Source organism: Diabrotica undecimpunctata, chromosome 5 (assembly GCF_040954645.1).
Source record: "Diabrotica undecimpunctata isolate CICGRU chromosome 5, icDiaUnde3, whole genome shotgun sequence".
Lineage (NCBI taxonomy): Eukaryota > Metazoa > Arthropoda > Insecta > Coleoptera > Chrysomelidae > Diabrotica > Diabrotica undecimpunctata.
In genome coordinates, this window is record NC_092807.1 from 348,731 (window position 1) to 364,454 (window position 15,724).

The 15,724-nt window shown below is 32.6% G+C and overlaps 2 protein-coding genes across 3 annotated transcripts in view; one reads left to right on the top strand and one right to left on the bottom strand.

Annotated features, from left to right (window-relative positions):
* The window catches only part of osy (ABC transporter oskyddad), a 59,815-nt gene that overhangs the window by 39,261 nt on the left and 4,830 nt on the right, over positions 1-15,724 (top strand). Inside the window, exons 4-9 of the mRNA XM_072531314.1 lie at positions 1,836-2,192; positions 10,997-11,276; positions 11,415-11,612; positions 11,681-11,862; positions 14,162-14,339; positions 14,399-14,514. Of these exons, the coding sequence (XP_072387415.1) occupies positions 1,836-2,192; positions 10,997-11,276; positions 11,415-11,612; positions 11,681-11,862; positions 14,162-14,339; positions 14,399-14,514 (1,311 nt within the window). The remainder of the gene's footprint in view (positions 1-1,835; positions 2,193-10,996; positions 11,277-11,414; positions 11,613-11,680; positions 11,863-14,161; positions 14,340-14,398; positions 14,515-15,724) is intronic.
* Positions 5,992-15,724, bottom strand: part of LOC140440958 (triosephosphate isomerase-like) — an 80,863-nt gene continuing 71,130 nt past the window's right edge. Inside the window, exons 1-4 of one of the 2 annotated variants that reach the window (XM_072531315.1) lie at positions 9,165-9,523; positions 8,780-8,970; positions 8,329-8,602; positions 5,998-6,209 (exon numbers count right to left, since the gene is read on the bottom strand). In XM_072531315.1, coding sequence (XP_072387416.1) covers positions 6,052-6,209; positions 8,329-8,602; positions 8,780-8,970; positions 9,165-9,387 — 846 coding nt within the window. In that variant the 5' untranslated portion in view covers positions 9,388-9,523 and the 3' untranslated portion in view covers positions 5,998-6,051. Of the gene's footprint in view, positions 6,210-8,328; positions 8,603-8,779; positions 8,971-9,164; positions 9,524-15,724 lie in introns of those variants that run through there. The other variant, XM_072531316.1, reaches the window with a different exon arrangement.

Genomic DNA, 15,724 nt, shown 5'->3' on the forward strand with positions numbered 1-15,724 from the left:
TATATATTTGACTATTAAATTTAAAGTAGTCCTGGCTTATGCAAATTTCAAGGAGATGTAAAATTTCAGACGTAATGATTGGATTTATAATATTACGGTCTAAAAGATCTTTTACTAGAACAAAAATTTTTGTAGGAAGAATACTAGGAAAAAGGTTTTTGACGTCAAATGAAATTAAGTTTGAGTTGTTAGGTAATTAAAAATGTTTTATTTTATTAACCAGTTCTATTATATTTTTTCCTGTAAATTGAGGTGAAAATTTAGTGTTTTCTAAAATAATCTCTAACAGTTTTTTTGATAGTTTATACGACGGAGCTGTATAAAAAGAAACTACAGGTCTTTTTGGGTGATCAGGTTTATGTATGAGGCTGTGTAATTTTATGTTTCTCTGTAATTTTCTACCATAAGACTGCTATCGTGTATTTCCAAATCGAGTATAGCAGACAACTTTGACAAATTATTATAGACAGCCTTTTAGGTATGTTTACGTTTTTATATATAAAATTATAAGTTATGAATTGAATTACAACGTTTAAAAATATAACAATTGCTCAACCACTTCAAAAATATGTTCATTTTCTATTTAAAAGAAAAAATATAACTCCAAAATAGATCGACATTTTTGTAATAGAGTATATTATTTAAAAATAATAATTATAGCATTAGCAAACAAATAAAACGTTTATACTCCTCTTATAAAAAAGGAAAACTAATAAACCTGACACAGTTACCTGAGATTTTCGTCAAATCGTGGTTAAATAACGTCCATTAAATTTTTATGGTGAGACGTAACAATCTATTATATAACATTCTAAAGAACGAAATATTAAAATAGCATATTTATTTCAGCCATATGCCATAATATATCAAATTCGTTTTTAAATCAGAAGATTAATTTCCACTTCGACATATAAATCATCGGTTGTAGACATATTAGTTATAAACGAAAAAAAACATGTCGTTTAAAACTCGTTATAGAAATAATTTTAAAAGATCGTAACAATTGTTTGTCCACTAATTGATTAAATATTTTCGTCATTGCTTTTGTCACCATCATCAAAAACTAATTTCGGGAACATTTAGTATTTTTCCAAAGTTTTAACAATATTTTTCGAAAACAATAAGCGTTTTGTATTATATGAAAATGGAAATATAAACAATAATAAAATTGAAATGGTTCTGAAACTGTAGACCCCTAAAAATCATACGAACAAGCTGAATTTTCCCGAGAATGTTAATTTTGGATTGATATAAGGTTAAATGCTCGAATAAATGAACTTTGATCAAATGAAAGGCAGATATCGAGCACAGTTTATTAATTAAATCTTGCCCAAGTACTTTCGCTTCCTAGAGCATCTTCAGGGGCATTTCGTCAAATTTGGCCTATCCAACAATCTGTTGAGAATGTCATAAACATAAAATTTTAAAATACAATTATACATTACACTACACGACACAAGGACAAACAATTTAAATTTTTTTTTTAAACGACGAAGCTCCATATTCATTGACATCAGGAGAGGGAATCCACTTTGTTTTTTTGTTAGATAGTCTTAATGGCTGTTGATTGTATATTATAGTTATACAAGCTAAGAAAATGAAAAAATTGCACACATGAAAAATGTAATAAAAATTAAATTATAATATTACAATGTAAAGAAGAATATAAGGCAAATTGCAACCGTAAGGTATTATGAAGAAGAAAAATAGTAAAGAACAAAGACTTTTTTATGTTAACCCTTCCATTTTTTATTCTAAGAAATTTTTTCTCTACGTTTTTCGTCCTTTCTACAATTATTGTTACAATATATTTTAGGAAGACATTTTTATTGCAGGAAATAGCACTGTACGGCGAATTCAGCATCCGAGAAACCCTAAAATACTTCGGCTGGATAGCCAACATGACCACAGACGAAGTAGAAGCCAAAGTTGATTTTTTCGTCAACTTCTTGATGTTGCCGGACGCAGACAGGCAGGTCAAAAATCTTAGCGGAGGCCAGCAGAGGCGAGTTTCCTTAGCAGCTACGCTTCTTCACGAACCTGAGTTGTTAATTTTAGACGAGCCTACCGTCGGCGTCGATCCGTTGCTGCGGACGAATATTTGGAACCATTTGGTGGAAATAACTAAATTTGGTAGGACAACTGTGATCATTACCACGCATTATATTGATGAGACTAGGCAGGCTCATTTGGTAAGTGGTTTGTTTTATTTTTAGCAATTGAATGCTATGCTGGAACAACTTTGTAAACGCCAAATCACATTTTGTCGACGAATTAAAAAAAAACACCTTATAATTGATTATTTTGAAAAAAAAAAAATTTAAGAGCGTAATTATGAAATACTATAGGATGAGTAACATCCTCATCGGTTAAAACGTTATTGTGTAGAAGTAAGGCGGTTAAAACGCCTTACTTCTACTGTTTCTTCTTCTTCTGTCTTACTGTTTCAGAAATAAAAACTGAAGTACACGTGAAATTAAGAAACGTACATATTATTAACAAATTACTTATAAACATGTTTTATATGACGTACATATCAAAATAATATTATTCACTCTTAAGATTTTGATAGTAGCTTACATAATGTAGTTGAATATATTCGGAAATATTTAATAAATTAGCATGTTTTCCTTTTTTAATTTGTAGTGACACTTCATAGGCTTCTGTAAGTTCAGCAAGGGTGACTTCAGTTATAGGCGTTTTAGTTGACTTTAAAGAATAAGATTACCATGGTTGAATAATGTTGTGGAATTTTCTTAACCATATAGTATTTGGATCATCTGAGCTAATTTGTGTCCACACTGACTAAGTTATTTTGCACTTTGGATCTTTCCATACTATATTTTCTGCGTTGATAACATTTTTAAAAATGTTTGATGCATGTAGATAACTTAAATGGGTTTTTAACTCTAGTTTTTGTAATTACAGCTGTCCACTGAAACGGCATATAAACCGACGAAAATTTCTTGTGATCTATGAGGGCAAAGTCTCTATCACAAGGCAGAAAGCTGTGTATACTAGTTAGAAACTTTTGCTCAATTTGGGTGAAGTATTTTTCTAACAGTTGTAGTCGAAGTAATGTTATGACTTTCCAATTGTTATTTTGGCCGACACATCTATCTGACCAAATAACAAGTTTTCTTTCTTGGCCTGGATCAAGACGATTGAAGTTTTCAATTATATAAAGTAGCAGTGGAGCCTCGATGCGCCATCACTTCGTTCCACAGCATCATTGTAACAGTATTACTCCCCCATTATGAACAGCGTAGTTATACGAAGAAAGTTGTCGCTGGTAGAAGATTGATGAGTGAGTTAGATTAGGGCAAAAAAGAACTTGTTCCAAATCTGTAGCCCGGAAAGCAGCAAAGAGTGCGGTTACTCTGAGGATGGTGATTCCCAACATTGCGATAACCAAATCAACGAGTCTGTTGCGAGTATCATGCTCCTAAAGGACTGTATTTACGGCGGCCTTGTTCTTGGACTGTTGCAGGTTGCGTTCCTTTGCATGTGTTAGCAGTAGAAAGGAGACATCTCTATGAAGAAGAAAGCATTTGAATACAGCCATAAGAATAGAAGAATGGGAAAGATCAATGGAAAAATGGCAAGAAGGGCAAGACAGCGCGGAAGATGTTGACTAGTGGACTAAGCTGCTGATCTTCTGCCAAACGGCCTGGAGGAACTGTGGTCACAGGCGACTGGATTACTTCCTGATGATTATCTTCAATAGGTTCGGAAAGACATGCAGACAAATGCCTATATTCCGAATACTCCTACAGTGTTACTCACACAATGCTGGAGTGTGATAGATGGGCAGTGGAGAGAACCAGAATGTATAAAGAAATATGTATGAACCCTGTGACTGTGAAAGAGATGATAGCAAAGATGACGGGAAGTAAGGAGGGATGGAATAATGTACACAATTACATCAGAGTGGTAATTTAGAAAAAAGAAGAAGAAGAGGAATAGCAGCCGGACCAACGACAGAAATAAGATCTATATAAGAGAAGGCAGTGCTCTAAAAGTTTCGTCAGCCTTACAATGGCCTTTCAGAGTACGGTACGTCCTACAGTCAACTGCGCACACGTAGGAGAGTGCAGTAGGAGTGTGTTTTTATTAAACTGCAGTTTAATAAAAAATAAATATTAAATTAATGAAACAGTATCGTTTGTTTACCTATTAGTGACTATTATTACATAATCTTGTAAAAATTTCCTTGCGTTTGCCTTCAAACATACTTATATCCATCAAATACTTATTCCGCCATTAAATAATATATTATTATCGAATTGTTAAAGGTAGTTTTTGTTCATTAAAAACGAATGTCATTCAATAAGTAGTTTTCAATGTACGAGATAGTTTGGTGGTCATTCGCAAATCCTGTACTTTATTATTTAATTTGCCGTAGATGGATTTTAGCATTAATTATTAAAGTAGTTGGCAGTGGCATGTCGAATCATTTATTTTATGAGGTTTTTAAAAGTTGCGTTCATATTATACTCAAGACAATTTAAAATTTCACACAGCGTTTCTATTGATGACATGTCGTATAAATTGACAATGAAAATTAGATTCAATACAATTTTTAAATATTTGCCAAGTAGAAAATTAGCGAAAGGAAGAAATGAAGTTTAACAATTATATTTACTACAAGACGAATCTGTAAGGGACCTTTACCAGAGAAGACTTGACCGGAAATTACGGGAATTCGGTTTCAGAAACGTCAAAGAAACGTACGACTTATTACAGTGCCGGCAAAAATCTGTACACGGTGAATAAAACACATAAATCAGGATAATTGTTATTTTAATTTTACAAATTAATACTTTGTAATATCACCCTTGTAGTCGATGATAAGCTGGATTCTGTTGGGCATGAATTGAGCAAGGTTCAAGAAATATTCTTCTTCCATGGTCACCTACAACCTCTTCAATTCCTCTTTTAGCTGATTTATGTTGCACAGTCGATACTATTGAACCTTATTTTTCATCATATTCCAGACGTTCTCTTAAGGTCGGGCAAGTTACTTGGCCATTCCAATACGTTGATATTGTGATCCTTCAAGAACTTTGACAATGTCTTGGCCTTGTGAGCAGGGGAACTGTCGAGCACAAAGAAGTTACATTCGTGAATTCCCACAAGTTCAATAAAGGTAGTTCTAGAATAGTCACATAGTTGCTTGCCCTCATTGTAACATTCTTTGGCAAAAAATTAAACCCTTCTTTTATTTCCTCTAAACGCACCCATACCATTACAGTTTCGGGATATTTGACGGTTTTAACTGTGAACTTTGGATCGTACAAATTTGGAGCTTCCTCTTACTAACCTGAACGTGTTTTCGTCACTGAATATGACTTTTTTCCATTGTTTAAGTGTCCAATGTCCTTTTACAAATCTAATCTTTTTTTTCTTCATTGCTTCTGTAAGCAAGCGCTTCTTTGCAGCACGTTGACTTGGTAATGCTAGATCTTTCTGAAGCAGATAACGAATCGTTCTTGTTGAAACCATTTCAATTGATAAATCGTCTCTCTTGAAACATTAATATCACGTGCTACGGTAATTACAGAGTCCCCTTTCTCAACTTTCTTCTGTTTAAGTTTCTTTCGATTCATATTTTTCACTTCAATTTGGAATTTAACGACCCCAAACTTTACTAAGTAAATAAAAGAAGTTTAACACTGACTACTCGCACAAAGCCAACTGTGAACAGTACAAAACACGCTGAATAAACTAAAGAAACTAATCGTAAACGGTAAAGCGGTCAGTAAACTACAAGGACAGCCGCGTCGCAAGTACGTTATTCCCTCTCCTCTCAAATGCTAAACAAGCGCAGACAGAACACATGTAATTTTTTTAGAATTTAGTGATTTATTTGGCAATGTAAAGATTTTTTTGCCTGCACTCTATAAAAGAGTAGAAGTTTTGAGAGAACTCGAAAAAAGAAATACCCAACAGAAAGTAAACATGAACGAAGAAACCAAAAAAAGTTGGAAGACAACAAATGCACTTTTTATTGATTAAAACAAAAATATTTATTTTTTACCGTATCGTCTATTAACAAAGAATACAATTGTTTTTTCTGGCGTTAACAATTTTAACAAAATCGGGTTTAAGGGAAGCTCCTCCTACCAAGAATCCATCGATGTCTGGTTGGGATGCCAATTCTCTACAATTTTCAGCTGTTACAGATCCTCCGTACTGGATCCTTATATCTGCAAATATTTAGATTTATATTACAAAGATTATTACGTATATATACGTCAACTATGACGTGTTCATATAAGTATCTAGTTGAGTTTGAGAAAGCCTTCGACAAAATACAACACAGAAGGCTTGCAAACATATTACGGATCACAGAAATAGATGATCAGGATGGAGAATTATTACAAATTTATGCTAATATTAGAAAACCATAATATGAGTAGACTAACAAAAGTTTAAAGAGATACCTATAAGAAGAGGAGTACGACAAGGATATGTATTATCCCCTCTACTTTTTAATATGTGCTCACAAAAGATGTTTAAGGACGCACTAAAAGACATCAATGATAATATATCAATTAGCGGAATCCAATACTTCTTGCGAACAGCAAGAAGACCTGCAAATGTTGGTTTATTGCACTGCGCAGTACTGTAAAAGGTGTAGAATGGCTCCGAACACAAAACAAAACAAAAATGATTGTCAGTAAGAACAAGATTAAAGATGAAACAATCTACGTTAAGAGAAAAGCTTTAGAGAAAATACCCAGATACAATTACTTGGGATGCGAGCTAAATGAACAATGGGATCGCAGAATTGAAATAAAAGACGCCTTGAGATAGCCAGAAGCGCTTTCAACAATATGAAAGCAGTATTATGCAATGGAAAACTGGGAATAGAAATTAGAACTAGAGTATTGAGATGGAGTTGGCTAGGCTGAATCAGTCGATTAAGGAAAAGAAAGCAGAATTGGAGAAGTTGAAAGAGCAATATGAACAGATGAAAAAGAATGAAGAAGAGTGTTCGCGAGAATTGTAGCTCAAAGAACAAAACAACGACTATCAGTACTTGATTAAGGAAAAAGCTAAGCTTGACTTAATCATCAAGGATTTGTCTGAAGAAATATTGGGAGACAATAAATCCAAAGAACGAGCCGAAAACGAGTTGGCTAGGCTGAATCAGTCTTATTTATACATTGATGATTAAATCATGCTTTAGTTGAAACAATAATGATAGTCTTTTATACAACCGTAGGCAATTGATGTGTGCGCGTATATTCCAGTGCAAACCGGCAACGTGGTCCGCTGGTGCGGACCACGCAATGCCTTATCTGCATTGCGTTCTAGCTGTGATTTCTACTATAACAATAATATCAAATAATCTTATATCTACCTCTAATTGGCAAGTATTCAATGGAAATAAATATGAAGATAAATTCAAACAAATCGGATCAAGTGCTAAAACAGATCATGTCACATTATCAACCAGAACAATAATAGCGAAAGTCAACAACAACGGTAATACATTCAAACAAACTTAGATCCCAGGACATAGTGGCATTAAACAAAATGAATATGTAGATAAACTAGCAAAAATTGGAAGTAGTCTCAAAGTCCCTGCTAATATAAAACTAAATTATAATGGCATACCTACAAAATTGAAAGCCAGAATCAAAGAAAATCACAATTTCTGGAAAAATTCATTCAATTGAAAGGACAATGGTATGGAGAAATACAACAATCATTCCCAGATACACCATGGTTTAAAAAGTTTTCATATATTGATAGAAGACACTTAACGAACATAATAAGACTGCGAACGGGACATGGTATATATGGAACTCATTTTTCTTCATTATCCAATTAATAAAAGTAATTCATGGGATATAGATAATGCGTTACAAGCTGCAGGAGCGGCTGACACTGCTAACATCAAAGTTATACTACAAAATATTAATCGAAAACAAATACAAGTTTTAAATAAATTTTTAAGCATGAACAAGATGAAAATATAAATAAAACATATGTTTACAAAGAAACCAACTCAACGTTGTACCTCTTCTGGTTTATTGTAACTCTAGATACCTTTTTAGACTGAGTAATGCTCAGAGAGACACAAATTTAATTTTGTGCTATATATTTTTACTATAATATTCCATTAATATATCTTACAAACAGTATTCCAGATTGCCATGAGCAAGACCAAATGCAATGCAAAGAAGTGTGCTGGCAAATGCACTGGTATGAATGCCAATATAGTGAAAAAAGAAAGAAGAAGAGCATTTAGAAACTCAGAACTTGAACAAAAAAATTGTAACTGAAGTAAATTATTGAAAATTATCATCTACATACTTTCAGCCACATCACTACTGATACTTTTTTTAATATAGCATCTAATAGCTTTATGGACTTCTTGGGCTTGTTCAGGTGTAGCTGTTTGTCCCGTGCCGATTGCCCAAACTGGTTCATAAGCCAGTACTATATCTGCCCAATCGCCTTTGAATGTACTGGCTATAACACCGAACTGTCTGGTAACCACTTCCTCGGTTTTGCAGCGTTTGCGTTCGTCCAAAGTTTCACCAATACACGCAATTACTTTTAAACCGCACTTATGAGCACAGTCGACCTACAAGAAAAAAATCTATTTAAAAAATTATCTAATTTGTTCTAACCTGACGGTTTATTCATATTGATTCCTTATTAAAATCCGTACTGCGCTTTTTCCAACTCCAAATATTTAGCTGATATATTAAATGTGGTTTTAATTCATTTTCACCAACTCTAATTTGTTGGTATTTTTTACCTTTTCAGCCACCAATTCATCGCTTTCCTTGAAAATAATTCTTCTTTCAGAGTGACCCAAAATCACCCATTTGACTCCGATGTCAATGAGCATTCGTGGTGCGATTTCCCCAGTAAATGGTCCTTTTTCTCCTTTGTAGCAGTTCTGGGCAGCAACGTGAATGTGAGCGGGAATATGACATTGTACAAAATCTATGAAAAATAAAAAAAATTGATTAGAAACACACAACAAACAATAAGACAGACGTAAGTTCTTCTTTTCATGGTTCAATTGAATGAAAAAACATTGATCAAAAGATGTAGAAGAAAATGAAGATATAAATATATACTGTATTCATCTGGATATGTTATTTGTTGATAAAAAAACGTAAAAAAATAAAAGGAACCTAAATAAACAGACGGAACTCCCACAATTACATCAGTACTACAATCACGTGGACATTTATCCAAGAACTTCAAAATTTCCATTATTTCCTTTCTGTTTCCGTTCATTTTCCAATTTCCTCCGACTATAAACTTCCTTGTGACAAAATTAGCTGATGCACTATAGTATCTCCGTGAATTGATTCCAGGAAGCAACTTCAAAATTTGACAGAAAAATTTAATCATGGTGTAATTTGCACTAAAAATTTAATTTTGAATATTCTTATATATTCAACAGTTTAAAAGTATCACATATTTGGTATTTTGCTTCAAACGAGTCATTGTCAAAGCTTTGACAGGATTTGACTGTTAAGAAAAATAAAGTTTTGATGTACGTCATATTTTGAGTGTGGAATTAAGTTATTATAGTCAAAATGAAAAATGATTGAGTGTATTTGACAAAAATATAAATTTTTGATTTTACGATGATTTCAATGTATTTCTAGTGTAAAAATAAATAAATATTTTATCTAGATAATGAGAGAAGTTGACATAGATAATGAAGATGTTAGAATTATTAAAAACATATACCAAAATCAAACTGAGAATATGCAAATATATAACCAGTTGACAAATTCCGTATCAATATGTAGTAAAATACCTTTTTGCAGAATTAGGCTTTTATTCACATAAAACTTGACATTAGAATGACAAAACATTTATTTAAATATTGAAAACTATGTTGCTAACTAATCCACAGGATATAGTAAATTAACTAGCTGATACCTATCAAAAATTCTCATCCAGCCAAAATTACAGTACCTATTATAATTTCCGACGAATTTAACCATATCAATACGCCTCTTATTTATGGGGAGTTTCAAGAAGCACTTAATAGCATGAAAGATACTTCAGCAGGTCCAGACGACATACCAATACAATTTATTTAGAAACTTCTCATAGAAGCAAAAGAGTTTTTACTCCAAATTTTTAATACTATTTGGTCAAAAATGCCATTGTTATTCCTATTATTAAACCAAATAAAGATAAATTACAACAAGAATAATTTTGTCCTATATCATTGACATGTTGTTTATGTAAACTTATGGAAAAAATAGTCAACAAAAGATTAATGTGGAATCTAGAACATAATCATGAACTTCGAACCATCGAACAAGCTGGCTTTAGACCAGGTAGATCTACAAACGACAACATTATAGATCTAGAAAATGCTATTCACAAAGCTTTTAAAAATAATCAAAAATGTATGGCAATTTACTTTGACATAACTAAAGCATTTGATACAGTATGGAAACATCGTATATTGAATATTCTAAAAAACTGGGATATCAAGGAAATATTTTGGCCTACATAAACAATTTTTAACTAAAAGAACATTTCAAGTTCGAGCGAATGGTGCTATATCCTATCTGAGAGAACAATAAAACGGAATCCCACAAGGACCGATTATTAGTCCCACTCCTATTAGCAATAAACGATAAAATAAAAATCATTGCGAAACCTGTTCAGTCAAGACTATATGCTGATGACCTAATTATTTACATCAAAGGCAAGAACGTTAATCGTATGGCGTCAATATTACAAGAACACTTAAATAAACTAGTAAATTGGACCCTAAGTACTGGTTTTAGGTTTTGCTCTAATAAAACAAAATGTATAATATTTTCAAAAAGACATATCGAGTATAAGCCGAACATAATGGTTGAAAACTAAAATCTTCTTTATACAAAAGAAATAAAAGGGATACATTATTGTATCTCCTCTAAATTTTTAAACATAAGTTCTTCTTTTATTCTAATTTCAAGTTACTATTATCAATAAAACTTATTTTCAGATTGGTCTTATGCGTGGAGGCTACTTCTTGGCCGAGGAATCCCCAGAACGACTGATAAGACAATTCGGGGTGGATAGCTTGGAAGACGTCTTCCTGAAACTCAGCGTGATGCAAAACATGGGAAAACGAAGACGTTCCAGTATAGCAAAAAGTGTCGTCGAAACAATAACGGTGCCTGAACTAGGCGGGGCTGTTAATCCTGCTGCTGTGCTTGACGATGATTTGGGAGAGATTTCCGGCGAGTTCGGGGACAGTGTTTCGATTACGAGTAGGACAGGAAGTAAGTATTATGCATAATATTCATGTGTATTAATAGTCTTCTTCTATTAACTATTTTCTTCTGATATTTCTTAATGTTATTATCATTCTTGACTCATTTAATTTTTTCGACTCATTTATATTTTTTATACATTTACAGGGAGAGTTTCTATTGCACCTGAACCCACATCAGACAGCAATATTCCAGAACTACCACCAGACGAGGAACCGGAAGTATCCTTCAAAGACTACTTTAAATTTATCAAATTACATCACATGCGCGCCTTGGTGTGGAAAAATTTCTTGTGGATGTGGAGAAATATTCCCATGATGCTGTTCATTATCGGTTTACCAATAGGTAAATGAAAATTACTTTTCCTATTTTTATGATATGGTTGCGTAAATACTAAATTTTTTTTGTTGCAGGTCAGACCATTTTGTTTTGTTTAACTATTGGACACGACCCTATGGGAATAAAAGTATCAGTTGTCAACAATGAGATCAATTTCCCGGAGGAGACTTGTCACCAGCGACCTCTAAATTGTAATACTACAAAAATAAGTTGTAATTATTTGGACGAAGTGGCTAAGGCTTATTCTATAACGTGGGTAAGTTATTAATCAGTATACCATATGGATTCAGTGTTATTCATGTAGTATATAATATAGCAGGTATTGGAAAACTATAGATAAGTTGAGCGTTAAGTATGAATTTTAATTTGCAATGCAGTTCTTCCTAGATTTTGGTTAGCTTATCAGTTTTATAAATTTATTTATGTACCCACACAAATGAAAAAGTTGAATGGTTCTACGATAACGTTAAAACTACAATAAGAGGTAACCTCCAACTATACTATACTGATGGAAGACTTAATTTTTTATTAAAAAAGTGTGTCTGTACTCTTGTAATGCCATTTGTTATATTGTTTAATAGATCTCTGAAAAACTTTATGTTTCCTTCTTCATGGAAAGAAAGTTATGTTGTTCCTATATGTAAAAATGGTCAGAAAGACAGCATTCAAAATTATCGTAGCATTTGTATACAATTTGCAATCCTTAAGCTCTTCGACTGTCATATAGCAAAGCAACTCTCTTGGTTATGTAAAGGTTTACTATCTCACAACATGGTTTTCATAGTAAAAAATCCACTGCAACAAACTTGGTCTGCTATCAATATGATATATTATCTCATATGGAAGACCGTAAACAGGTAGATGCAATATACACAGATTTTTCCAAAGCATTTGATCGTGTAGATCACCAAATACTTTTGGGCAAATTAATTAATGTAGGCTTACATGTCAGGTTTTTTAAGTGGATTAAAAACTCTACAAAGGGTCAAGATAGGTTGTCATCTGTCTGATAGTATATCAGCAACATCTGGAGTTCCTCAAAGAGGCCACACTTCTTTTTAATATCTTCGTTAACGACATTACTGCCTGTTTCCTAAATAGCAAATGTCTAATGTTGGCAGATGACATAAAATTTTGAAAAGTTGTAGATAGCTTAAGAGATCAGGCCTTGTTACAAGATGACTTAGACCGACTACAAAATTGGTGCAATCACAACAAACTTTACTTAAATATAAAAAATGTTGTATTATAAGTTTTGTCATAAAGTCAATAGAATTGGAACAAGCCATACTATTAATAATCAGCCACTGAATAATGTTTCTTCTATTCGGAATTTGGGTGTTAGTTTCGATGAGAAGGTTACTTTCTGTGACCACATAAATTCTATTTCAATAAAGGCATCTAAACTTCTTGGTTTCGTTACTAGGAATTGCAAGTATTTCTCCATTGATTCAACAAGATTAGTGTATTGTTGCTTAGTTAGAACTATTTTGAAATACTGTTCAGTTATTTGGTCACCCTATTTTCAGAACAATATTTTTTTTGATACCATAGAAAGAGTCCAGCCTAAATTTTTGAGATATTGTGATTACCATGTCTACCCTACTGTTGAAAATCATGATTATTTCCGTATTGAACAACAATTATCTTTACCCTCACAAAAGAACCGTCATGATATGTCAGGAGCTATATTTATATATAAGATCATACATGAATTTATTGAATGTCCAAACCTGTTAAGCCAGATTAACATTAATGTTCCCCATCAAGCTCTACGTTACGACAATATTTTCAATATTCCTTTCCACAGAACAATCTATGGTATTCACAACCCATTGAATAGATATATGGGGCTATTAAATGTTCTCGATTTTGATATTTTCAATATAATTAGTTAAAAAGATCTCTTGCTTTGTGATATTTATATTGGTATTTCCAATATAAAATATAAAACCAATATTTCCAACTTCTTATGGGACAAATATATACAAATTAAAAATGTTTGGAAAGATTTTTTAAATCCCCGCCCATTGTAACGTCAGATTTAGGTAGTCCATAATAGAGAAAATATTGGAGTCAACATAAATGGGGAATTTCTGAACAATTTGAGCTTAGCAGCCAATACCACAGCATAGACTGTGCCAGTAGCGCACCTAGAATTTGCCTCTGGGGGGGGGTTTTGGTTGGTCACCAAAATTCTTTTTATGATGTTACCTCCATTTTGAGTCCTTAAAATGTGTAAGTAACAGTGTCGGAATAGGGTCCTGGGGGGGGGGTTTAACCCCCAAAACCCCCCCCCCCTCGGTGCGCCACTAGACTGTGCCAACACTGCCAACTTCTTCAAGACCTTCAGAGCTCTTGTACACGGTGTCGCAAATTGGTATATTTTGCAGGGTATACCGAAAATATGTGGACTAACAACGACAAATGATAATGATCAATTCTAATCTTAGTCTAGTAGTATGGTTTTTGAATATTTCAATACATTTTTCATTTCTTTCGTACTTTATTTCTACAACTCAAACATCTCGATGCTATGTGATTTTTTTTTGTAGGAATTTATGAAAACGGAGGAAGAAGCGAGACATAGAGTGGAACGAGGAAAATCCTGGGGTGTTGTAGTCGTTCCACACAATTTCACTGATGCGCTTTGGAGCAGAATTGAAAATTCGAGAGACACTCCCCCAGAGGATATAATGGCTTCTACTATCAGCGTCTATGAAGATAAATCAAGTAAGTTATTAGTATTTGAATAATTCAGTCCTTTCTAAAATATTTACTTTGTATTTTAGATGAAAACATCGCAACGTTTCTTACAAGGGATATGCTGTATGGATTCCTTACTTTTATATCTGAATTTGTGAAAAGTTGTGGATATAATGAAAAAAGTGTTGGAATTCCTATTAGAGTAAGTAGCAACCCACAGATCAATAGAATAGAAATATGCTTTATTGCCACTAAAAATTGTACAATTTTATGGACAAAGCTTACAAAAAGTCAAAAAAATAACAATCACAATTAAAATTTTCTAAAATTACACAAATCGTCAATATCACAAAATAAAAGATAATAAAATATACAATTCATTGCAAAATTTAAATAAATTGCAAATTGCATAATAAAACCTTACGAACTAGTTTACGAATAAGTTTAAGTTGCTGCATGTGATACCCAAATATATTATATGTATATAAAAATACTTTAGTTGCTTCTACCTAAACGTACTGTAATTTCTTAGTTATTCTTTAAGAAACACTTCCACCGAATAATGGTCTTTCAGGTTGATAGGCTTTTGTCAATTTACGGAACTTAAGGAAAGAAGTTGTAGATTTAAGTTGCAAGGGGTGATGGTTGTATAATTTTTTATCGAATATAATATCGAATTCTTTACTAACTCATTGGACGGGAACGGTAAATATAGGACCGGTAGTAAGGCAATAGTTCTGTAGTTACAGACATTAGATTTTTCATCACTTTTATAAAGAGGAATAATAATGGCCGATTGTTCGAACACTAATCAAAACTTGATTGTAACCAAATATTTAATTACAATCAAATACGTTATAGCAGCTGTCAAAATTATTAAAAATTGCTTATTATTATTGATTTGTAGATAAAAACATGAAATTAATATCAGAAAGTTTAATTATAGTTTATTTTAAATTAAAACGCAAAATAATAAAATAGAATAAAATAAATCAGTCAACATAAGCTCAAAATGTGACGTATTTGATTTTAATTAAATATTTGATTACAATCAAGTTTTGATTAGCGTTCGAACAATCGACCCTTATACTAGTTAATACATTTCTATTTAATCACATACATTCATTCTAATTCTCTTAGTTATATCTTCTTTAACTATAGTTGGTGTCTTATATGTTATTTAGCCCTAGGAAATAAAATCTAGCTTGTTTAACTATGGAGATCGTGTAGGCACTTACTTGTTCCCTTCCTTCCATATCACGTATGTTCAAGGTACTACTTATATATAATTCCGGCTATTCATTTTCCAAAAAATGTAGATACATTTTTCCGTTTACGTGATCCTCGAAAAAGAAGTCCTATGACATAATTTTCAGGAATTCCAGCCCAAACATTTAATGGTCTTGTTGTTT